The following is a 27,488-nucleotide window of genomic DNA, read 5'->3' on the forward strand; positions in this document are numbered from 1 at the left end:
AGAGCTAAGAAAAAGCTTTTTTTGAAAAGGTTGAACAGTAATTTGGCGTCTGGTGATAGTAAACAGTTCTGGCGATGTATTAATTTCTTTATTGGTAGGAAACGTAGTGAACTTCCGGCTCTTGATTGGGTATCGTATTTTGCTCGGAAATTTTGTTCTAGGCAGTATTTACCAGATATCGCTGTATATAATTGGTGTATGAATTGGCAGGACGAATTGTTGGATACAGAGATAACGGAACAGGAAGTCAAAAAGGTTCTAGTTTCCATGAAAAATGGGACTGCTCCAGGTATAGATGGTATTCCAGTGGAGTTGTATAAGAATCATCCAGAGTTGGTTGGATATTTGGTAGGTTTGTTTAATAATGTCTATCAATCAGGAGTAATTCCTTTGGATTGGCGCATATGTAAGATCATTCCTATATTTAAGAAGGGGCGTAGAGATTTGCCGGAAAATTATAGACCAATTTCATTATTACCGACTATTTCTAAAGTGTTTTGTAAAATCTTAGGTAAGCGATTGGTAATGTGGTTGAATAAGTTTGAAGTTCTTTCGGACTTCCAGGTTGGTTTCCGGTCGGGTTTCTCAACATTGGACAATATTTTTGTTTTATATGCTTTAATACAGAAGGCTTTAAGGAAGAAACGAGGCAAACTCTACGTCTTTTTTGTGGATTTGACTGCTGCATTTGATTCCTTGGATAGAGACATTTTGTGGAGACAGCTATTGAAGATTGGGTTGAGTTATAAATTTGTTAATTTTTTGATGCAGTTATATACGAATACGGAGGCAGGTGTGTCCGGTAAAGATGGTATTTCTGATCTTTTTTATACGTTTAAGGGTGTGAAACAGGGTTGTGTTTTGAGCCCATTATTGTTTAATCTATATTTATTTCCACTGGTGAGCAAATTGATTGCTTCTGAATTAGGGGGTATTGATCTTTTGGGAACTGAAGTGAAAATTTTGACGTATGCTGATGATTTGGTGGTCATGGCAGACTCGCCCTTGGGCCTACAGAGATTGATAGATTTTTTGGAAATGGCTTTACAGGAGTTAAATCTTTCTGTGAATATTAATAAATCTAAAATTATGGTTTTTCGAAACGGAGGAAAACATGCTAAAAGGGAAAATTGGTTTTTACAAGAGGGTAAAATAGAAGTAGTTGATGAGTATAAATATTTGGGTGTATTCTTCCAGTCCAACGGTCGTTTTTCTAAACATTTAAAGTATATTCATAATAAAGTGAATATAGGAATAGATAAGATTATTAAGGCATGTGTTGCTGGTAGATTGGTACGGTGGAAAGATAAGTTAAAAATGTTTGAGGCTTTTATACAGTCAGCAGTGCTATATGGGTCTGAGGTGTGGGGTTTTGATTGGAAAGATAGAGATGATAATCTACAAATTAATTTTATTAAGCGTCTATATTCATTAAAGAGATGGATTCCATCGTATATTATATATTTGGAGTTTCAAAGGGTTCCCCTTTATTTTAATATAATAAAAAGTAATTTAAGATGGGTTTATAAACAGGCTGCTAGTAAGCTTACTGAGTCGGCTAAATTATTATTATTTTCGTTAAGAATAGCGTGGGGTGATCGTATTATGTCTTTGATGCAGAAGTTCGGTTATCGAGTGGATCCGACAATGGTCAATGAAACTATTGCCTCTGATATTTTAATGCGGCTTGCGATCAATTATGTAAACGAATTTAAAGATAGAGCGGCCAACTATAAATATAATAAATGGTATCTGGAGGTTTTTAATGATTGGGGGTCGCTGACTTATTTAAATATGGAAAGACCATTTTCTATGATTCAAGCAGTACTACAGGTTCGTTGTAATACATTTAGACGAATGAGTTCTCCGTGCATCCAGTATTGTGAGTTCTGTGATTCTTGCGTCAATTTTGATGCTTACCATGTGGTAGCTGAATGTAAAGTTTTAACTGCAGATAGACAAAAGTGCTTTGGAGAAGATTATTTGTCAATGCAATCATATAGGCAATTGTTGCAAGACCATAACAAATATTATTGTATTTATAGGTTTATTACTAAGATAAACGATCAACAAGACTGATTTGATTGGAATAAGCTATTTTCTACTCTTTCTTTTTTCAGAAGTTTGTCCAACAGGTGGTGTAGTTACAGTATTTAAGAGGACATCTGAATGTTGGCTAGTTGGCAGCGTTTATGGTCGGCGCTTTTGGGCGGTTATTAATTAACACTTTACTATTTTTCAGGTATTTGTTTAATTTACTTTGTTTTATTATTACTTTTACTTTTATATGCGTCGACCAATCGCTGCCACTTTTTTGTTTTGTGTGTTTATTTGTTATTTGTCATTTTGCTTTTTGGGGGAACATTTATTGTCTTTAGTAGGGATGTGACGCGAATAATTGTATACCTCTTTGTTTATAGATTGATTGTCACGTGTCTCGGGTAGAAGATATTGTAATTGTATTCTTATACTATTATGTATGATTGTAATATTTTCTTGTTTGTTCACTTATTGCCCGTACATACAGGGCTTTCCTTGTACTATCAAATAAATAAAAAAAAATTAAATATTAATATTCATGCAACTTATTACTAAATATTTTTTATTATTTTCTTCACATTTTCTTATAAAATTTATTTTTTGTTTTATTGTAGCTTTTTGGAAAAAGTATGAAATATTGAAATAAAATAAATAAATAAATAAAATATTCAATTTTTTGTTGTTATAATTATATTCCATTCAAAGAAAAGCAACGTTTTCAACAAATGATTGCTTTTGGAAGTGAGGCTAGTCCATTGGCGCATACCAAAACCATAATTTTTTCACCTAATGCAGATAACCATTATTGCATATTAAATTTACACGAAATAAAACCAAAAAAATATAAAATAAGTCTATTACTGTTTACGAATATTTTTAAACTCATTCAAATGCAAACCATTAAATATCTAGCAATAACATAAAATGGACTTGCTCTACTTTCAAAATCAACAGCTCAATTAATACTAAGTAAATTTTCTCATTTATTTAGTATTAATTATTAAAAATTAGCAAATATTTAGCCCGAGTATTTAAGGCAATTGTTTGGCTGTGTATGTATGTATATATATATATATATATATATATGTTGGTCTTTGGGGTTGTTTAATATATTTAATATTTTTTGGTTTGGCCAAAAAAATCTTAGAGCAAAATGAAATTCTGAAAATTACTATAATTTTTGAATTTCAAATGTTTGTTACGAAGAACTTCATAATTTGTTTAATATATACATTTAGTAGCTATTTGATTTTGCTATAGTATAGTATATAACATCAGTTCAATGTGCTAAATATGTGTCAGCAAATAAATTTATGCTGTTAATACACTTCATATGATAAAAGCATTTTTAATCTTCTCTACAAGAAAAAAAAACATTTATTTTAAGCACTGGTTTGTTTCTGCTCAGATATTTTATGATTGATGTTGAATAAATTTATTTTTTTAAACTGTTTTACTAAATTTTGTATAAGTTGATGAGTTTTTATTTTTTCTTTCCTTATTTTTTGTCAAGTGTATGCTACTTTGAGAGTATTCTGTATCTAAAAATGGCATGTAGTATATAAGCTTAATTAATATAATAATGTAATGTTTATATTGGCTAATTTTCATAAATCATAAATGATTTAAAACTGGATTTCTTCAAGTTAGTTAAAGTGATTTTATTTTATAAATTATTGCTTTTTATTGACATTTTAACACTGTTCATTGAAAGTTTGCAGTTTAAAAAGCATGATATATATTTAATGAAATGAGAAAGCTAATTTTTTTTTTGTTTTGTTATAAGTCAGGTTGGCAACTGATAACAAAAGCTAATCTTTGTTACATTTTTGATAATTAATATGAAGGCAGGCAAAATTTTAGAATATTAGTGATGAATAACTGTTATAATTAGCCAGTTTAAAATTAACATTTATCCAAATGAACTTCAAGTATTAATTCAAAGTTCCTTCGGTTTTTAGAATGCATTTGACTGTGTGTGATCTGACGTTATCATGGAGCAAGATTACATCTTGATGCAGCAGATTGCATCATTTACAAAGAATAACCTTCTGCAAATGATTCAGAATGTTACAATTGTGTGTCTTCCTATCTGAGAAAATCAACAAAAATTACCTCTTGTGGTTTCAAAACATTGTGCAATTGAAATTTGAGGTGCTAACAAATTTGTCTATTTGTCTCATAGCATTGACCTGATACTGAGTGACTTATTTCTTTGGGCTTATCAGAAAACATTTTGCCATGTTCTGCAACTTAGAACCAGTGATCTATTTGGAAATGCTTACCAATTAATTGGTAATGGTGAATGACATTGTCGGTAGTTGGTCGGTCATTCCGTAACCCATTCTTGAAGATTGGTAAATCTAGCAGCAACTGGTATATCACTGGAAACTTTATAGGTAATGTTTTTGAGTGATGCAGTTGAACTATTTCTGAACAGATCCCAAGTTTAAAAAGCATTAACTTCTTGATTGACTGAGTTTGACTGTGATTTTTTCTATGTTGGATTTGATGTTCTGGTGTCATGTTGGAATAAATCCTTAGGCAACAGTGACAATTATGTTGAAAAATATTGGTTTGAATTTTGTATTTGGTTTTACATATAACAATATTTGAATATATCCTTATGATGTAAGATGATTTATTGCCTCAGTTATCGAATCTTCTGTGTAAAAAGTGTGTATTATTTCCTGTGTACTGAGTATTAGTGATAAGACATAGAATTTATACATTATTTCTGTGTTTGGAAATTATAAAATAGTTTATTTGAGTTGCATAATTTCTTGAAATTTTTGTACATATAAAAAATATTTATTATTGATTTTTACATATTTGATAAGAAACATTTCTTTTATCTTGTGTATTTTTTCCAAATAATATAAATTAATTAATACTTGATATTTTAAGATGATGATCAAAATTAATTTCAGATTTGAACATGGCTGCTTATGAAGATCCTTCAGGATCTCGTTCTCTTGAATTAGCTGTTGAATTAGCAACACTTGCAATTTCTTGTGACAGTGAAAATAATATTGATGCTGCTATTTACTATTACCAGGTATGTCATATTGCTTGAAAAAATTAAAAACAAAAAATATCCATATATAATGCACTCTGATCAATCTGTTTTATTTTGCCTTTGAATATTCTTGACAAAAACATGACAAATTTGTAAAATTAATGTATATCCTTTTATTCATTATATGTACCATAAATTCTCTTTATAAATATGAGTTTGTTAAAATGTTTTGGAAAGAATAGAATTTTTATTTTTATTTAAATAATTAATAAATTGGTTAAACTCTACCTAGGTAGTCCCAATGGCTGCACTTCTGGTTGCCATCTTGTTTACCACCTGTGAGTGCACAAAAACAAAATGGCTGATGTCGAAATTTAGCATATTTGAGTTCTAGGGTAAAAACATTCCTAACACATAAAACGTGTTATTATAAAAATAAATTTTTACTCACAATTTTGGTAATTTCATTCCCTTATCCGGATTTTTTTCGCTACACAACTATCTTTTTCTTCTGGTTTGGATGAATACTTTGTTTAGTCGATAATTTGACCTTCTTACTGTTCTTGGTGGTGGTTTTTTACTTTGCTTTTGTTTCTTTCTTATTTTTGTGATGAGTCATTCTCTTGACATACTCCTCCCACTACCCATCTAGTACCCTTTAGTTTATGTCCCTTCTCGTATTTTCGTTTAGCTATTGTGGTTTCGTCTATTTCTACTGTTTTATTGGGTCCCTCTATTTTAAATGATGACATGTTGTGTACAGCTATCATCATGATTAATCTTATGTAGTTTGCCCAATAGACTGAAGTTTGTCTACTAATACCCACTGCCAAAGCTGCATTACTTAATGTTCATTCTATACACAGCATGTGCCAAATGAATGAAAAAATATAGCCCTAAGAAGTACAACCACACTTTGCTTTAAACGTATCCTCAAACACGTAACTGTTTTCTTTTTTTTACAATGTGAACATTTCATCACAACTGAATTTCCATCCACTCTCTATACTATTTTACAACGGTTCAAATAATTATTACAAACGTCTTCAACATGTTGTAAACCCAACCGTACAGCTGATTTTAAATCTGATCCTATCCTATTATCTAAGCCAAATTCATCAAATTCTGATTCCAACAGCCTAAAGAACGTTCTCAAACTACACTTCTTCCGAAACTCGTCAGAAAAAACTTCTTCAACAGACATTATTTTGTTAATTAGAATTAAAAAGCAAAACTACGTGAATTATTAAATTAAAAAAAATAAAACACTAAATTGCATACGAATTTGCACTCAGTTTGAAAGACTACAGCAGGTCCAAACAACGCGCATGCAAGTTCAATCATCACTGTTGCAGCAGAAAAAATTTACATAAGCAAATAACAAAGCAGGTACTGGAAACAGAATATATTAAAAAACTACTCCTTAATCAATGCAGTAAAAATTTAATGTAATAAAAACGTTTTCAATCATTTTTAATGATCTTCATTAGTTACAGAAAAAATAGAACATTAAAAATAGAACATAAAATGATTTCGGAATAAATATAAAAAATTAAAAATTAACGGAAGATGTCCTTGTGGCCGAAATATAGATAAATAAGTAAATAAGGCCAAAATATAGTGAAAAAGAATAAATAATATAAGATATAACATTGAAACTAGCATAATCTGTTAGCATCATTAATTATTGTAAAATGATTGCCAAGCGGTAAACAATGTGTCTGCATCCCTATGGTTTATACAATCAGTTTTCGAGTGCACCTTGAAGATTTCCAACTTCTCAAGATGTTTCACTGTGTGCCTATTCGTCGATGTTTTGATAATAGCTGCCTGATCCATTGGACATTAATATCTTGTTGACTTGCATATGTGGCTAGCACAGTGCTGTCAAGGTTCCTATTGATTGTATACTTGTGTTCCTTGAGCCTTTGTTTTAAACCACGCATCGTTGCACCCACATAAACAAGCTTGGAATCGAAACGTTGGTCGTGTAAAGGCACTGAATAAATTCCTGTCATTGAATTCCGATCCTCTTTCTTTTTATCGTTTCATAAAAGTTTGAAAACAGTGGGATTATGTTGGTATACAATTTGGAAATTATTCTTCCCATATAGTTCATACAATCTGTTGCCAAAGTTTAAACACTTTATTATCACATAAAAGCAATTATTCTCACATTTTTACAAGATTTTATTATTTAAACAAGTCATATGAAATCTTTAAGATGTTAAGGTTAGCAACTTCAATTACATGGGGGGCCATTACAACCTATTCAAAATGGATCAGTTTTCAATTATTAATAGTAGGCCGGTATTAATTAGTGGTCATTGACTATCCTCTCTTCCAGGAGGAGGTGAAGGACTATTTTTGGTTGAATTTACTTCATTTCCCTTCTGCAACAGTTTCTTCTTTCTATCAGACCCACTGGTATAGTGGCATTTGAATAGGAAAATTACATAATACAAGGTTACCAGCCTGCACAAAATATGTTTTAAGTGGTTTTTGAGGGTGCAGAGTTTATATTTTGCAAAATTTGATTCATTGGTAGATTACACTTGATATTCGGCTGTGAATGGTACTGTTTTTTAGAGTTAACATTAGAAAAAGATATGATATGTTAAAAAATTTAATACATCACATTTTCACTTGGTGTCTACTTGACCAAATGAAATTGTGCCGTTTTGCACCTTTCAAGTATTGCAATAAATATGACAAGGGTAGGCTGAAATAACCAAACTCTTTATATGGTTTTCCTTTTAATGTTTGTTGTATTATAGTGTTTGATTTATATAACTACAAAGGTTATCTTATGTAATGGTTTATCACACCAAGTGCCCAATCTAACACATTTTAAAAATTATTTTTAAAATGTGTTAGATACAGTACTTGGTGAAATAAACCCTTACATAAGATAACCTTTGTAAATAGAATCAAACACTATAATATAATAGAAGGGTTAGAAATATGAAATAATCTAATAATCTTAATCTTTGCTGCTGTTATTTTTTGCCCGAGCAACGCTTGGCTCATCTGCTAGTTATTAGTAAACCTGTTCATAATTCATAAACCTGTAATTCATATTTATGATGAATTTACACTGAATATGAAATTTGTTTGCTGTCTCTTCTGTTCATTTCTATTCTTCATATTTTCTCACATGTTTTTAATTCAATCACTTATAGGTCTCTTTCAAATTAAATAATTGGGATTCAACTTGGTATGTTATCTTAATTAAGGTTTTTTTTAACATTGATACAAAGGTGTCGAATATGTATTGAATTTTAAATTGTAATGTTAAGGATGAAAAAGAACAACAAAAATTCACATATTAAATAAGTCAAAACTCTTAATGTAAGTATTTTTACAGATACATTCTAAAAATAAAAAAAAAAGATACAACCCCTTAAATCATTTTACTGATAAAATTTTGTTATACTTTATTATAGGAGTTGAATAATAATAATTTATTATTATTCAACTCCTATAAATACTTGTAGTTAAACCTATAGGATTTTATCAGTAGATACATTCCAAAGTTTGTAAACTTTGAGAGCTGTCAAGAACCTTTAATATATTTGTTATGAAATTTGGTTTTTTAAGTTGGTAATTTCCTGATTGAGTTATTAAATTTTTATTAGTTATATATTAATGAAATGGAATTTTCTGTGGAAAAAATTTTGATTTTTATATTTATTGAAACTCAAAAATTTGAATTAATTACCAAGAACTTTCTCTATCATTTTATTCCCATTACTGATAAAAAATTAATAAATGAGAAACTATAAAATTTTTTTAATGTAAAATTTGCATGAAGTTTTTAGCATCAAAGTTGAAATAAAACTACAGAGAAATTAGGGAATGTATAAAGGGTGTTCAAACAAAAAAACTCTCAAAAAATACTGTGAGAAGTTTGGTGTTTCTAATCTGAAAGTATTTCCAAACTTCTTGTGCTATTTTTCACAAGTTTTACTTTTGTTTATTTACACTGTATAAATATTATCTAATATTTATTTATTGTTCCTGTTTTACAAAAGGAGAAATACAGCAAAAACTATTTGCTAATTCTTTAATATTGTTTGTTTATGCAATAAATATAGCAGTACAGAATAAAGAATTTATTATCGAATAAAAGTAATATAAGATCAGCAAAGAATGATAGGAAATTGAGATGATCCTGTTCTGGAGGGTGCATTGCATGGATTCTCTAGACTATAAACTTGATTGAATCTCAGTAACATTCTGTCAGATAAAGAGATTTATTTCACTCAAGAAGAAACACGAAAATTAACTAAAAGGAAACAACTTTTCTTAATTCCAACAAATTAGTTTAATAACAAAAATATTTTTGATATAGAATGATAGATCTTCATCAGTTGCTACAGGAATAGAATGATCTAAGAATTAGAATACAGTTACAAAATTTAAGATTTGACTAAAGATGTACTGTTTAAAGTGTGCACATGTGAAGCCAAATTCAATGTAAAATTCATATTGGAGTTACAGTATGATAGAATAAAATAAAATAATGAAATATATATTATATGAACTGTAATATGATGACTAGCAAACACTATAATTTTATTTTGTTTTTTTAAATTTTATCTAATGTATAACTTTTGTTTCATCATTCTATTTTATTGTAACCTCAATATCGATTTCATATTGAATTTGGCTTCCCAATTGCATACTTTAAACAATACATTTTTAGTCAAATCTTAAATTTGTAATTGTATTCTAATTCTTAGATCATTCTATTCTTGTGGTAACTGATAAAAATATATTAATCTAGATCAAAAATTTTTTCTTTATTAAATTGAATTTGCTGAAATTGAGAAAGGCAGTTTTCCTTTTAGTTATCTTTTTCTCCAGTTTTTTGGATATTGTATTTATTTAAAAATTATTTCCAAAAAATGATATATTTTAAGTTTTCTGTTTCTAAATGTAAAAATTTACATAAAATATATATTTACAGGAAGCTGCACAGTTACTGAATGTTGCACAATCACTGGGATCAGCTGTGCCCAATCTTAATGAGAAAAAATATGAATATATGAAGAGAGTAGAAGAATTAAAAAGGACAAGTGAGTTAATTTTTTTAAATAATAGAAGAAAGAATGTGTTTAAATTCCAATTAAACAGTAATTTAAGTTTGATAGTTTATAATAATAATCCAGATAATTAAATGCAAGTTTACTTGAAAGGAGTAGACCTGGTAATAATGGGCGTTTGTGATGTCTGACTGATTTTCCATACCGCTGATTTGTCTATTTAGAGCAGGGATGGGCAATCTGTGACCCAAGGGCTGCAGGTTGCCCATCCCTGCGGGCCCGCATTAATAGTTTTTGCGACCCGCATTGCATAAAATATGAATAAATATATCAATTTCCCAGTTTAAGGAAATATGCAACAAAAATTCAAACATTATTTTCTAGAACTCCTGTATGTGAATTGTTTTTCTGCAATGAATTTAGTAAAAATTAAAACAAGAAACTGGCTAACAGACACGTCGAAACTAATTTAAAACTAGCAGTGACTAATATTTAACGAAATATTTCCTATATATTACGTTAACATAGGTTCCAGAAGCTAAATTAAGTATACCTATGCTAATTTATAATTATATATGAATAAATAATTGTGATTTACTGACATTTTTTGTTTTCCTCTTTTCTCTTGTATGCAGCCTGCGTCAGTTCAAAAGTCTTGAAATGTGGCCCTTACATAGAAAAAGGTTGCCCATTCCTGATTTCTCTCTAGTTAGTAGTAAATAAATGCTCAAGATTTGTTTGTCATGTAATATGTAGCAGAATAGTAACAAGCCTGATTGGCTTACAGCATCACTAAGCCTACTCCTCATAAGCAAACTTTTCATTTAATCACTCTATATAAAATAGTATATAAAGAAGCTGATTTAGTAAAGGGATTAGCCGTCCTCTCTGAGAGATTCAGGTTTGAATCCAATTTGGATTCAGAAATTTTTTTGGATAGTTTGACTCAAATAACTGTTGAGCTCTATTTCTTTGCCACCCAGCAACTCTATTACAGGTATGGTCAAACCTCTGACAGATATAAAAAATGCCTTTTTACTACCTATAATATGGAAGAGTTAAAAAGTTTGTATGTAAAAGTACGTTTTAATTAAATGAAAATTTATTAAAAGGAAATATTTCCAAGTTTTTCAATTCATTTTCAGCTTTTAAGCATCAAAAATAAAATAGTTGTTAATGTTTGCAAGTTAAAATCTTATTGATTGAATTAATTTAAAATTATTGCAGTTTAATACTTTAGTACATTAATCTTTTTAGTTAATGAAAACTTAAATCTGCTAATTAAAAATGATAGGGTTATTAAATTTGATTTTTTTTAATACATATTTCAGAGTTTTCTTGTCAAAATCAATTGCAAACTAAGAAAAATAATCAGCAGTCAGAACTAGAACGTGCCGAATTTCTCCTTCATCAGGCATTTGATGAGGACGAAGCAGATAATAATGAAGAAGCTATAGAACTATACTCTCAAGCTGTGGAACTTTGTTTGACAGCAGTAGGTACTTAAAAATATTACAAAATTATAATTCATAATAATTCTTATTTATTATTACTTAATAAAAATTTTAGGAGTTTTGATAATTTGTGAAAATATTAATTCATTTATTTATTTAATATTCTGTATAAATATTTGTTATGTTATAAAAACTGATTAATTGTGAAGAATGTATTTTTAACATATTTTGTTATTATTGCAACAATATCTTTAGGTGTAAAAATTCACATTATACAGGAAGGATTAAAAAATAATAATTGAATCCATATATGATTTCATTTTATTTATTTCTTGACCACAATCAAATTACAATACTCGTCTTTATTTTGAGGTCTTATTTGAGATCTTGAGAATATTAAAAATTGTTATGTAACTAATTAAATAATTTTTCTATTATATAATAGAAAAATTATGTAATAAACATACACTGAAAATATCAGAATGTTATTGGCTTTCAAATTCAAATGATTTCCACCAAGCGTTAAATACGTTGAATATAATGGATCAAGTACAATGCGGTCAATCTATTTTTGAATGCCGAGAAAAATATTTGATTTGTTTAAGTAATTATGTGAAGCTAGCTACTCTAGCTTCATGTAATTACAAAATTACTTTTTCCAAAAATGTTTATTATATTATATGTTTCTCTGCTCTTATAAGTTATTTAAACATACTATTTTTTGTTTCTTAGATTATTAAGATAGAGTTGCTAGATTTATTAATGAAAGTTAATAGACTTAGAACTAGAATGATGATCAAATTGATACACAACAAAGAACAATAATTATTTTCAAATAATGTGGACTGAATAAGGCATTCTCCGTATTTTAGATTTGTCTTTCAAGAGATTGCAGGTGCTTTGAGCATTCCATTCAAATTTAGGTATTTTTGTGTACTAAAAAAGCAGTTATTATTTATTACTCTAAAGTGTTCTTTGTTTGTTAAGTTATGGCAATGCAACACTTGGGCGATCTGCCTACGGGGATGCCATCCGAGAGGTCTTTTTAAGGGAAACTGGCCACTATTTAGGCATTACAGACATGGAGAAAACTCCACGTGGTCGGCCCTTTCCGAGCGAGGCGTGAACCCACGACCAAACTCCCAGTGTTCGGGGTACGAAGACTGCTTGGCCACTGGTGGGCATACTCTACAGTGCCAGGTTTTGTATATTTTCATAGCTAATGAATGTATCAGAGAGATTAAAAACTTTAAATGAGAAATAATTATGGCCAATATTAAAAAAAAGAAAAAGTTATACATTGTACTTATCTTGTGTATTTTTTTACAAATATTATTGATTTAAATATGAAATTAATGTAAAGGAGATTTAATATTAAATAAAATAAAAAAGAAGAAAAACTAATTAATGAAACCAATGTTAGAATTCTTTGATAAATGTTTTTGATCTTTATTTTGAACAGAATTTAGAAATGATTTAAATGTTTGAATTATGTATATGAAACACCACATTTATACTGCATTTTTTAAAAAAAACTGAAGCTGGTTCTTCTGAACACACGACACCATTAAGAATTTTACGTTTTTACAATAGTATATAAAAAACACAATTAAAATATCATAAAATTAACATATATAAAGATATATAAAGTATATCCTACCTACAATTTTTAAGAAAATACATTTTGTCTTTTTTACATCTGTTCCTCTCCAGTAAGCATACACGGGCTAGTGTATGATAAGTCTGTTGTTGGTTGTGTTTGAACCAAATGCTTAATTGATTATATAGTTAATATTTTTATAATGAGAATAGTTCATTCATAAAATTTTTGATGTAAAGGCAAAAGGACTATTTTGTTACAAAAATCAACAGGTCATTGTCAATTAATACCATTTAATAATAAAAAATGAATGTAAAATATTAAACAACTTTTCAAATGCTGAAATCGTTAAGAGCTTTTGTTTATGAATAAATTAGAATTTTGCAGAATTGCTTTTATGAGATTGACAAACTTGTTTCCTGCAATTTAATTTTGATTGATTTAACTTTTGTATTAAGTTTTATTATTTGATTGTGGAATATATTTTTAATAATAATCTGACTAAGTAATTGAATAATGCCTAAAATTTTCTAGAGTTTTTTTAAACATCTAAAGATTTTGTTACTTTAATAAAATTGAAGACAAAGTCTGCCCAAAAGAGACTGCCATTTATTTTTTCTGTGTTCCAGACAATACACATTCTTGGCGACTGACCTTTCTTTATAGGCTACTTGTCGCCAGAAGTTAAAAAAGTCCTTTTTAAAAAAATATATATATATATCCAATTAAAATTACAAGTAATTTCTAAAAAAGGAACTGGTGACATACAGACATCTTGCTTGCATCCATCATACCTTTATTGGGGGTGTTACTGCTTTTATCTACTAAAAGCAAATGCTGGAAAATGTAGATTTGAAGAAAGCTGCCCCTGGTGACAATACGTAGCTTACAAAGAAAGGTCAGTCGCCAAGAATGTGTATTGTCTGGAACACAGAAAAAATAAATGGTGGTCCCTTTTGGGCAGACTTTGTCTTCAATTTTATTAAAAAAATAATCTCCATTGAACGAAAATTTACAGATGACTTTGTTACTATTTTATTTAATGTTATTTTTATTTAGTGTAGTTTTTATTATTGTTAAATTAAAGAAATTTCAGGCTTAAAAAGTTTCTATATTGCAAGTTTTTAGCAAAACTTGCAATATAGAACAAAAAACAATTAATTTTATTTGTTATCTTTAACATTGGACTCCTTAGAGATGTTACAAATGTCGTCATAATCACATCATTCACTATACACTTAAAATTTACATGATTTGATGTAAACTTACAAATTGATTTACAAGCTTGTAAGATCTAGGCTCCAGGCAACTGCCTAGTTTTCCTAGACCTAAGTCCACTTCCAGGTTTTAAATATTATTATTTCTGATGAATATTCATTTTATTTATTTTATTGTAACTACAGCAATAGATTTGAGAAAATTTTGTTTTTTAAGAATTGTGTTCTGTTTTCAAATTATTGTTTCTGATGATGATAATTTAATACTTGAAAGCACTCAAACTCTTTTGTAAGTAATCCTCAATTAAAGCATCTTGTTTTTGTTATAATTCTCTTTTAAACTCCAAGAAGTTAAATGTATATATTATAGAGATAAATGCATTTTATAAATTTCGGTAGAAAGTGTTATTTAGATCGCTTTTGTCCGTTGACTTATTTCCTATTTTTCATACTAGTGCACTTTAAGTAGATTCAGTAGAAATTGATGTTAAACGATGACGTTTTTCACATTTCTCTTTAAAATTCATTTATTAAATTATTTTGACATAGATATCTCTTTATATTTTCATTTGCTAAAGAAATTATTAAATATAATTAACAAATAAATTTTATTTATAGAAAATTTCTTAAGTATCTTTAATTATTTTTGTCAGTTTTTATCAATTTCTTACTTAACTCTTGTTAAGGTTATTGCAAGTTAATTGTTTATCGTCGTTTAGTCATATCATTTCCTTTCTATATGTATTCTTTACCTTATTGTGTAAGAGATGGACAATTTTGTTTTGTATTGTTACATTTTATGTTCATGCATCCTTGCAGTTTAGTCATTTGACATTCGGAGATATTAGTTCTTACAAAGAATAAATGTTTGGAACAAATTATACATAAATTTAATTTGAAAATAAATTTTAAATTTCATATATCAGAAAACTTAAATTCATATTAATTTCTGATTAATTATATTTGTTTGTAAATTTCATAATTTTAATACAATTTTGTAATTTTTCTTTAAGAGAAAAAATGCTACTCAAGAAGGATTACATGCCAAACTTACCAATCTTGCTGAGAAAGCATTAGAAAGGTAATAAGATTTGTAAATTCATGCTATTGTTTTCAAATATACATTTTTATAAACATATACAGTACTGTAGATTTTATTTTATAGGGTTAGCTTTATGTTTTCTTCCCCTTCTGTAAATGATATAAATTTTCTGTTAATAATGTATGAAATGTCATATTTAAATGTTAATTTTTTTTATTGGGCATATCTATGTAGTATCATAATAGTCATATCTGGCCATTGTGCTACTATGTAGTTGAAATTGTATTTCTGGAACATAATCTCAGTTTATGACACTTGACTTGGATGAAATAGGACATTTTCTTTGCAACTACTTTTCTTTTCTCAATCCAGAGGATAGTCTTTTGTTTGTGCCCAACATGGTTTTTGCTGTATGGTTACAAATGGGATTATTTCTATTGGATTACCCATAAAAATTTTTAATAATCCTGCTTTGACTTGAAACTAGGTTTCAGAATGGAAAACACACTTTATAACTACAGTAATACCTCAGTTTTCATCTATTTTTTTCACGAAAAATTTGTCTCAGTTTTTGTCAATTGCCTCAGATTTCGTTGGCATGCTCAAGTGACCTCGCTGCTAATTTTGCGAAAAAACAAAGGGCGACTCCCACGTTTTCTGGCGCAGTGTGGCATTATTTCTCGTTGTGTGAACATTACCCCGTGACGGCCCACCATTGGCCAACGGTTCTGTTCCCTGAACACTGGGAGTTTGGCCTTGGGTTCATGCTTCGCCAGGGTGGGCTGGCCATGTGAAGTTTTCCGGGTTTTCTCCATGTCTGTAACACCCAAATAAGGGCCAGTTACCCTTAAACGGATTTCTCAGAAGGCATTATTCCCCTCGATACAACGTTGCATTATAAATGCATACAACTACTATTACGTGACAATCATGTCACACTTTACCACAGGGTGATACAGGGCTAGAAGCTTCTACAAGACAAGACATTACCCTGCATGTCTAGCCAAACAATTTCATTCTTTCATCTTAATGCTAATTATCTTATCTTTAATCTTAATGCTTTTATCTTTATGCTAATTAGTCTTTTATGTTAATTTCTTATTGCTTTTAGTATTTAACACTATATTAATTCTCTATAAAATGTGTTTTTGGTATGTATTTTAGAGTGTCTAGAACAAATTAATTGGATTTACATTGATTCATATGGAAATAATTGCTTCGGTTTTCATCGGTTTCGGATTTAGTCAATTGTTTTCGGACGGATTATCGACAAAAACCGAGGTATCACTGTACTTCAGTAATGTGGGTTTTGTGATAGCTTATAATGCATTTCAAAGAACTGGTTAAGTCAATGATGGGTAGATTTTTAAGATAAGGACTATCTATAATTCATTCCAAGTCACACATTCACCTAATTACTAAAAAAAATATCAGCCTTGATAATAATAATTACAGATAATGTATTTATTAATCAAAACACATTTAAACAATCAATATAAAATATTATTTTAATGTTAGATCATGTAAATTGATGCAGATTATGAAGAGTTGGTGAGTAAAGAAAAGGACATCATGAGAGAAAATCTTACCCCAAAATTTTCTTGTGGTCCATTGGTGGACTGTGATTTATGTCTTTTCCATGCCTAGTATAGATTAAGTTTACAGTATTTTTTATAATTATATAAATAAGTTTTCAATTCTTTATTTTAAAAATTAAAAGAAAATAATATGTAAAAGCATAAAGAGAAAATAAGTTTTATAGAAAGATTTAATGAATTACAGTGGAGCATCAATTATCCGACTCAATTGGGGAGGGGTGTTGGTCGGATAACTGAAAAGTCAGATAACCGAAAAGTATGAAAAAATACATTATTAGTATAGTGTATTAGGCCTGGTTTAAATACTAGCCTCCCTTTCATGGTCGAGCCAGTGCTGCCAGCTAAAACACGCAAAAATTTAACGAAAATAATATTAAAGTAGCCAAGACATAACCAAATATTGTAGCGCCACATCACTAGCGGACATTTGAATTTGCAGACTAGAACGCGGTCGGTTAGCCGATAAGTCGGTTAATCGGAGGTCGGATAATCGATGCTCTACTGTACTAACGGAATTAAATGTTATTTAAATAAAATATTCAATATAAGAAATATAAGGAAAAATGTTTTTAAAATGTTTAGCTGTATCCAAATGTCAAATACAATAAACAATGCATCTTTAGTATCTATCATGATATCTGAATTGAATAAGTCTGGTATTATAGATTTATTAGAAATGAATTTGTGAAAAAATATGAAAGTCACATTAGTAAATGTGGGAGGTAGGGACCAATTCCACTCCCAGCATCTGTTCATTGGCATTATATCTGTATCTACTGCAGTTGTTCCAGTTAGCAATTTTTATCACAGTTTCAGTAAAATCCTGAAAATTTATACTTGATTGTTTATTACAGTAAGTGTATTATCTTGTTCACTTATTTTCCTTGTACTATTTTTTTATACAGTAATAATACAGCACAAAAAGTTTTATTACAACATTTGCATTGATGTATACTGCATATTAAAGAAAAATCAATTTAGTTCTTAGGAATAAAACTGTAAAAACTTACATTGCATTTTACTTCTTAAAAATATATTCTTTAATGACCCTTATTAAATGTTTATAAGTAAGATAATTGGAATTTGTTATGTTTAATATCATGCTAAAGTCATGATTGACTAGTAAATAGATGTTTTCGAGAATTTTAGTGTTGTCTGGGGAAATTGATAAGCGTTATTTGGATAAACCAGGAATGAGTTAGAATTTTTACCATAAGAAATAATGAAAAAATCTCTCCAAATTCCCAATATTTGGATCATTTTTGGAAATATATTAGATTCAGATAATGAGAGGTAACTGTATATTTTTTTAGTATACAAATAAACCGCAATATAGTGCCACCATTTGTTTTCTTCTGAAATTGACATCAAATTCAGAGTTTGAAAGTCACATAATTCGGTGATACCCTTTTCAATGCAAAATCATATGTTTAGTAATTTACAGAGGCTGAAAAAAAATCCTCTATTTAATATTTAAGAGTATGATCCATTTGTGTGTATTCATTAGCATGCTATGAGGGGCTACATTGAGCTTTGACTGTAGACATTAAATATATAAATAAATTATTATTATATTTATAATATTAATGATACTGGTTGAATTCTTTAAATTTTTAGATTAATGTATAATAAAAAAAACCTCTCAAACTGTTAATATTTACGTGTTTCTGTTTTTGCAAATGAAGATTTGTTTTACTGCATTGGTCTTTGTTTTTGTTAAAACAATAAATATTTTCACTTTTTTAATTTAAAATAATAAGGATAAGTAAAAGTTTCAAAAATTGAAATATTGAAAAGTGTTTTGATAAATAAAATAACAAGATAGCATTGAATTTATTTGAATGTAAAACCAAAAATGTGATTTAAGCGCACACAATTTTCATACCTGTCTAAGCATTTGGTGTAGCATGACATTGAGATATTACTTCCAATGTATAATGGTTTGTTGCACTTTACTATTGTTTGCAAATCCTCTACTAGTCAAACAATTTTTCATAGATGTGAAAACATGGAATTCACTTGCATTCTATTAGTCTTTATGCATTGTATCATAACAATTTTACGGTACAACTGGCAATAAGGTTAACACTTTTGACCCGACGAACGTACTAGACACGTCTGACCTCGAACACCCAAAGGATGACGAACGTACGACATATCATTTGTTCATTTGTTTACTATCATTTTAAAATGTATTTGCCTGTAATACCTATGGGCATAGGACCTTTGGCTAGGCAATACAATGCTTAGCACTATCTATTGACAAGGTTTAAAATAAAATATTTTAATTTTTTCAATTTTTATCAAATTTTTTGCAACCTGTACTTTTGTGGAAATATTATGTCAGAGTTATTAATATTATTATTAAATTATATAATGTTTTATTCTTTTAATATCATGTATTGAACATTTGCAAGAATTTGACTGGGATTCAGGTCAGATAATCAAAATATCACAAGTATTGCAGTTTAAATTTATTATCTATGGATTGCTAAGCTTAATTACCATGAAAAGGTGGGACAGCATTGAAAAAAGTTCAAAAACTAAACTTCTAGTGAACACATTATTATAAATCTTTGTCGAATAGTAGAAATCAACCAATTGAAGGAAAATAAACCATTATTTAATCATATTCAAGCAGAAACTTTCAAACAGAGCAATTATAAAAAAAGATTGAATCTTTATTTGTTTACATTAAATTCAAATTATTTATAATCAAACTATTATATATCAACTTAAATGGGAAAAAACAATTTTTAACATAGACTAATAATAAAAGCCATAAAGTTATTTGTTTTCAAATAGCATGATTGTAATGAAAGGTTTAAACAGTCCACAGAATTATGACATGCAACGAAATGTCAGTCCTGAAAGTGTTAACCTTATTCTATTGCATCTTGTTTGGTATAGCTGTTTTAATAAATGCTTAGTTAAAAATGAAGTTGGTAAGAAACACTATCCAATATAATGATATTTAATGCAAAAAGTTTTTATTTATTGAAATAACCTTGTGTACAGATTTTATCATTTTTTTAACAATTAATATTTAAAAGGAAAATAATTTTATAGAGCCGAAGCATTGAAAAAGAAAATCTCACCTACTGAAACGTCCATACAGTCTCCTAGAGTTCCTCGAGCTGTAAGTCCTGTTCAAAACAGAAGAGTAATCCCTCCGTTAGGTATTGGAAGCTTATTTAATGATGAACCGAAACCAAAAAACATAGAGCAGAACAGAACAACAAATAAAAATCAGCTTCATGTTAGTGGAAGCCAATCTTATACAAAAGAAGAATTAGAAGTTTTAAGGTAAAAATATATATATTATTTTTCTAAACATTTTGGTGCATTTAAACAAATTTAGATTTTATTTTTTTCAAATTTATACTTTATTATAATCTAATTTTATATTTTATATAAATATTTATTACTTGAATAAATTAAAATTGTTCACTTCACAGGAATGATATTATAAGCAGTGGTAATTTTAGATTGTGTGAGGCTTGTGAAACACTTTTTTTTTTATGTAACTTTATATAATATATTACATAAATATTGAATTACAAGATTTTTGATAAAGGCCAACTATCAGAAAATATATACAAGGTGTGTCTAAGCAGTTCAGTGAATGGTCTCATAAAATAAAGGAAACAAGAGATACAAACAAAATACTTTTACTGGCATTCAAAGTAATCGCCATTAGCGACAACTCACATTTGACATCTGTTGTACAGCTGCCGGAAGCTGTGAGCAAACACTTCTTTCGGTATTGCACGAAGCACCGTTGTCACACGTTGTTGGATCTGCGCAATGTCGGAAAAGCGTAGGCCTTTCAGGCGGGGAACAAGAAGAAATCTGCAGGTGCCAGATCTGGAGAATATGGAGTGTGTTGAAGAACTGTCACCTGGCGTGTAGCGAGGAAGTGCCGTAATGTTCATGCATTGCTCCATTTTGCAGTGACACTCCTTCTCACACTGACTGCGTTGCATTGTTTGCTGCGCGCACTTCTGTTTAACTATTGTGATTTTGACGCTAGGGGGGCACTAGCTGGCAAGTCTCTCACTACATCTGCGTGAGTGCAACATACTAACCAGCACGGTTATTCAACTATGGGTCCATTCACCGAACTTTTCAGACGCACCTTGTATTCGTATATGTCAGAAGCCCCAAAATGGAAGCTCTAGGCAAAAGTTTAAGCCATCTATACTGTGAAACTGTTGCTGATTATAAACAAAATATAATATTGAATATTTATATTTAAGTAGCAAAATGTTGCAAAAATATAATTTTTAACGATAATGCTAATCTAAACATAGATAACACACAATTGTGTCAAAAATTAAAGCCAAAACTGTCACAAAAGCTATTTGAAAACAGTATAATGTAATTATCTTGTTAGTTACAGCATATTCATATTGTCAACAAGTGATACATTAATGAAGGGAACTACTTTAATAAACAACATAAATGATAGAAATTATCTTTTTCACGGATCTGTCAAACAAAATTCAGTCGAAAATGCATTTCTGTTGAAAACAATCAAAATGACTCTTCTTTAAAAAGCAGTTTTCTTTGTGTGATAGATTCGTGAAGAAGATAATATGTAATTATCACAGAACTACAGGAACTTTAGATCCAAAGCTAATACAATAACGTAAATGATTCTTATTGAGGTGTTAATTAGTATTAATTCAAGAAAGTGAAAACCACACAAAACCGAAATTGATATAATTGTTGTGAATTTCATTGTTTTGGTCTATTATATTACTAATATGAGTTTTAATTTAGTGTTAATACATACTGAAAAATATTCTTTTTTATGTACATAGGAGCACTGGTGTAGAAATTAATTACCTTTCCAGTGTCACAGAGTTTAATGTACTTTTTGAAAGTGATTGAATCACTAAATCTTTGCACTGTAACATCTAAAAATTTAGCATGTTGTTGTTCTCTATTTCAATATCAAAGCATAGGTTATTTTCTATATTGTTTGCACAGTCATACGTAATTTGGGGTCAGTTAAGGTTTGGTTGTAAAAACAAAGCAGTCGTCAACGTAACAATTATAAAATATTATACCACTTTAATAAATAAAATATTATACTGTCTTTATTAATATTAAGTTTTTTAAGGTTTTCAATAAACATGTCTATATTTTTAATGCTATTGATAGAATTATTAAAAAGGTTTAATTTATGTTTGAGGAATTTTTCTAAACATTACATACAATTTTATATCAACTAAAGATCGATAAGCTTCATTTATCTGATAGGTTTTAATGTTGAGCCTGGGTATTCTCAAATTATGACCTATAGCCGAGAAAAAGCAATAGAAGAAAAAAAAAAAACAAAAAGCAATCAAATATTAATCTTTTGCATCTTTATTGCTTATTATAGAAGAAATAAAATTATTGGCATGCATTTAAGATGGTTTTTTATAGGATAAGATGTAGATAAAGGAGTGTGGGTGGTCTGCATGATTCAGTTTAAGTGGTCCACGGACCATATAACTTCAAGAATTGCTGCCATACACACATTAGTTATAGCATTCTATACAGAACATTTTATTATTTCATTTGGCTTTTTTTCTTCTTACAATTACAGAACTTTACAGAAACTTCCGTTTTATTATTACAGTGGAATCTCGGTACACGACCTTAATCCGTTCCCGATGTTTTGTCTTATACTGAATAGGACATATACCAAACCAATCTTTCCCATAAGAAGTAATGTAAAAATGATTAATCCATTCTCATGTAAAAAACCTCCCTCTTGGTATGACATATTAATGGGGTTGTAAAATAATTTAAACACTGTTTGAGCACATTAATAAAAAAATAAATTTTATTATAGATTTTTAAAGTTATTACAGTATCTTGTATTATATTATTTAAATCATTAAATGAAAATCAAATCAAATCAAACTCTCCTTAATACTAATAATCTGTTTAGAAATTGATTAAACCGCTTTCGCAACGTTAGCAGATTTAATAATGTCTTTATTTTTGACGATTGTCGATATCGTCCTTCTCGGAATAGGGTATGCAACAGTTAAATCTCGAACACCCATGCCACCTTCATATTTCTCGACAATCTCTTTTTTCAGTTCCATTGTGATTCAAGTCATTTTTTTTAGTTTTCTGTTGCTTTTCATTTGCCTTTTTGCAATTCGTGATTAATAAAAATAATAAAATTTTACTTACAAATTAAAATCAGAAGAAATTTAACAAAGTTATAAACCGTGGGACCACGAACGTCTAGTCTGGTCTAGTAACTCGATAGTGCTACTTGTTCATAGATGGCGCGTATAATCGAATTAAGTCATATACCGAGCAAAATTTGTTTCGTCCAAACAGGACGTGTTCTAAAGCAGACGTATACCGAGGTTCCACTGTATCATAAAAATTCAATGTTACTAATTAATTATTATAGTAACTGAAGCTTATTTCACTTTTAGCAAAGTCAAATATTTAGAATTTTCTAATTGCTTAAATTTTGTTGTTATTAGAGTTAATAGATTTTTATGTTTGAAATAATAGGACAATTTCTTAATATCAACATATATTTATTATTATGAAAAAATGTTTTCGTCATCATAATTCTTGTAAGAAAGCTGATCCCCTTCATTTTTCAATTGAAATAATGACTATTATTTTGATAGTGATTTTTGGAATGTAATTATCACATTACAGCAGATTCAACTATACTGTAGTAAGTGCACAATTGTATAAAATTTATACAATAGGTACAGTGTTTATATTTGTGCCTCAAACACTTGGGTCTCTTGGTCTTTGGCTGTCTCAATAGTGCCGAAACTACACATATGTCCCGACGGCTCTAAGTCGTCAGTGTATGATTATGGTTTGATATGTACCGTATTTAAAATACCGTATTTACTCGCATATAAGACGAAGTTTTTATTCATTTATCACAGCTTCAAATTCCTAGGTCATCCTATGTGCGCAAGCAAAAGATTCTTTGAGTTTTTGCAGATAATTTTTGTCAACCATGTATTTACATGTTTTACCGGATGCTTTATCCTCTTGTATTTAAAAACATAAGTATTTTATCTGGGTCGTTTGAATTGTTCTTGTATATTGTCGGGAGTAAAGATGAATAGCAATAGGAAAAGCAAAGCTTTTGAATTGAATTCCATTTTGAAATACCAAAATCACACGGGAGCCTGATATGTTTTAGTCCATTCCCACGTGAAAACAGACGATTGTTTGGAAATCAAAATTTGGAAAACACATAAGTGTAATCGACGGAGAGTGGATTCGACTGTTAAGAATTGGCAAAAAATAGGTTTCCGATTATCCAGTGTTATATGAACAAATTATGTTGTTGATTTTACAAGATTTTTCCTTAAAGTTTAATTTTTTAAAGTTTAAGTAATTTTTGCAGGACAATGTGTGCATTTATGTGCATTTAATATTTTACTTGTGATTAAATGAAATAAAATTAGAATTGTATTAATAAATCTAATTTTCTTTATTTTGATCTTTAAAGTCACACTTCGTCCCATATGCGAGGTCGTCTTATATGCGAGCAAATATGGTATATACGTGGTACGATCCAAAAGTTCGGGGACTGCAGTAATCTACGACAACAAAAGCATGTATTTGAAGTTACAGCGTATGAAATGGATTCTACCAAACCACCTCTACGTGTTTGGGTTAATTTCACCTATGTCATGTGATTAAACTGCGAGCGCTGCTGTTTTTTCCGGAGATAGTTATCTTTGTTCTGCGACGTAATAAAAGTGGAGTTTCAAGAACAACCTCCAACATTTCGACTTTGCCATGGTAGAATCACCGTACACCTTTCTTAGCGATTTTAAAGTCTCCATAAGTGTTTTACCTAAACGCTGACAAAATTTAATGTTGGAAGTTGTTCTTGAAACTCCACTTTTATTACGTTGCAGAACAAAGGTAACTATCTCTGGAAAAAACAGCAGTGCTCGTGGTTTAATCACATGACATGGGTGGAATTAATCCGAACACGTAGAGGTGGTTTGGTAGAATCCATTTCATACGCTGTAACTTCAAATACATGCTTTTGTTGTCATAGGTTACTGCAGTCCTTGAACTTTTGGATCGTACCACGTATACATACTGATGCTAAAAATTCTTCAGATTATATTTTGTTTATTTATTTAATCATCTCATATCATTATTATTATGAAAAATTTAGATAATAACTACAACAATTAATTGAGAATTTTTGTGTTTTTTCAGAATAACCTCATTTATTAATGGTCGTGAATATGTACCTTTTATGTCAATTGATTTAAAAGAAAAATTTGCCTACCCGTTACCTTTTACGGATAAAGATGGCAAGTTGGCACTTTCACCCAAACAGAAGACGTCATTCAAAAGGTGGATAAGACCCGAAGACATATCTTCTGGTCCAAAAATAATTGAGCTCATTGATTGTTTTAGTATTAAACAGGTAAAATAATAATTAATTTCTCTAAAAGTTTTAAAAATTAAGATTAATTTATGCTTATTATCTTTCAGACTCTTGTATCTGATTGTTCATTTATTGCTTCTCTAGCTGTTAGTGCTTTGTATGAGAAACGTTTCAAAAGGAAAATTATTACTAGGTAAAAACTTAATTAGTTATTGCATAATAAATACATGTGTGTTTGTACACATGTATTGTACATACATACACAATACACAGTAGACCTTTGATTTATATTACAACCTGTTTAAAAATAATCTAATAATTAATCTTTTTTTTAAGAATAATCCTCATACAGCACTAATTAGAATGTTATTGGGGGACCAAATTTTGTAAGATCTAACTATTCATAAATATTAGAATTGGAAATAATAAAAGAAAACTACGAAATTGCTATATTTTGGAATAAACATAAAACAAAAGAATTTTAAGATATTAATATTTTAATGAAAAATAACAGTTTATTTTTTTATTAGAATATTACAATTTCTCGAAATTTTTGCAACTTTGATCCAAAAAACAACTGTGTCAACAACAAAGTCTTTCTGATGACTGCCAAGAAAATTAATTAGTCACTGGTTTTGTCTAATGGCAAAAACAAAAGCTTAATATTTCATTTCTCAATTAGCGCTACTATATAAATAGATCAAACAATAACTATTTGTTTCTGGTTTGAAGGTAATTTTGTCTTTTTTTCAGTAAGGATAGATGAATATGTATAATACGTACTATGGCTTGTGCTTATGAACAGTTTAAATGTGGCAATGAGCTTTACAAGCTCATTGCCACATTTAAACTGTTCATAAATAAAATGAATACGTAAAAATTATTGCACGTGCACATACATCTGAAATCTCTATCATCAGATCGGATTGTTGTATTGTCGTCACTGTGGATAACTCACATATGTTTGAATCTTAGAGCATACACTGTACTTACTAATTATTGATTAATTGCAACTGTGCAATATTGTGCTGGCTGTTTGTAATGAAACTATTTTGTTACTAGAAAGATACTGCATGGGTTATGGCTAGATGAATTGGATCTGGATTGTTTGTGGGCTACCAGTTTTAAATAGCTAGGTATAAGTTATAAGAGTAGTAGTCAACTGTCTGTAGTAGAAGGCAGTTAACAGTGTGTTCAAAGGCTGACCACGTTTGATCCTTTGTGATGCTTTTCGGTCACTGTGTAATACTGTATTCTGAGGTTTCCAAATTTGCACCATGTCCTTGCTAAACCACACTTTTTAAGTGTCTCCACAACCAAAAATCACATTAATTAAGATCTGGAGACAAAAGGGACACCTCTTTCTCTGAATCTTAATCTGTGTGATATTTGGATATAGGAAATGCATAATTAATTACTCTGCAACAACATTTCTCCTTATTGGTAAAATATTGTGGCAGAAACTGCTGTATGCAACATCCAATATATGGAGATGATCCATTTTGTAAGAAAGTGGTTGACTCAAGCATTGTCACTATTGCATGTTGGTTATGACAAAATGGCAAGCAACTCTCAGTATTTCAAGCTGTCACAAAGCAGATCATCCTCACCGAGACCAGGTTCTTTGAAGAAGAATGATCCAAAGATAAATGTGGCTGTGAATCCACGCAAGACTGTAACTTAGGCAACTGCAGTGGAATCTACTAGAAAAGGTGAGGATTTTCTGTGGTCCAAATGCAACAGTTCTGAGTATTCACTGTTTCATCAAGATGAAATGTGTCTTGTTATTCCACAGGATCATCCACAGCCACAACACATATCCATCTATTCTGGTAAGAAAACACAATGCAAGGATCAATTATGTTTTCCTGTTTGTGTCAAGCAACTACTGATCCTGGCCAAGCATATATAGTTAACAATGAACCAACTTTTTCAGTACATTCCACAGTGTGCTGTAGGATACACCCAACTGCCATGACACTACCTGTGCATTACTGGAGCATGCAACAGTATCGATTGACTGTTCAACAAGATCTTCAATAGCTTAATATGATAAGATTTCA

General features: G+C 29.5%; 1 protein-coding gene across 2 annotated transcripts in view; it reads left to right on the forward strand.

The window, feature by feature from the left end:
• The window catches only part of LOC136974429 (calpain-7-like), a 58,109-nt gene that overhangs the window by 8,112 nt on the left and 22,509 nt on the right, over positions 1-27,488 (forward strand). For both annotated transcript variants that reach the window (XM_067269310.1, XM_067269309.1), the window contains 7 exons: positions 4,971-5,098; positions 10,032-10,140; positions 11,439-11,602; positions 15,392-15,459; positions 20,088-20,324; positions 25,251-25,464; positions 25,533-25,618. In XM_067269310.1, coding sequence (XP_067125411.1) covers positions 4,979-5,098; positions 10,032-10,140; positions 11,439-11,602; positions 15,392-15,459; positions 20,088-20,324; positions 25,251-25,464; positions 25,533-25,618 — 998 coding nt within the window. In that variant the 5' untranslated portion in view covers positions 4,971-4,978. The remainder of the gene's footprint in view (positions 1-4,970; positions 5,099-10,031; positions 10,141-11,438; positions 11,603-15,391; positions 15,460-20,087; positions 20,325-25,250; positions 25,465-25,532; positions 25,619-27,488) is intronic.

Source organism: Centruroides vittatus, unplaced genomic scaffold (assembly GCF_030686945.1).
Source record: "Centruroides vittatus isolate TY-2023 unplaced genomic scaffold, ASM3068694v2 contig_349, whole genome shotgun sequence".
NCBI lineage: Eukaryota > Metazoa > Arthropoda > Arachnida > Scorpiones > Buthidae > Centruroides > Centruroides vittatus.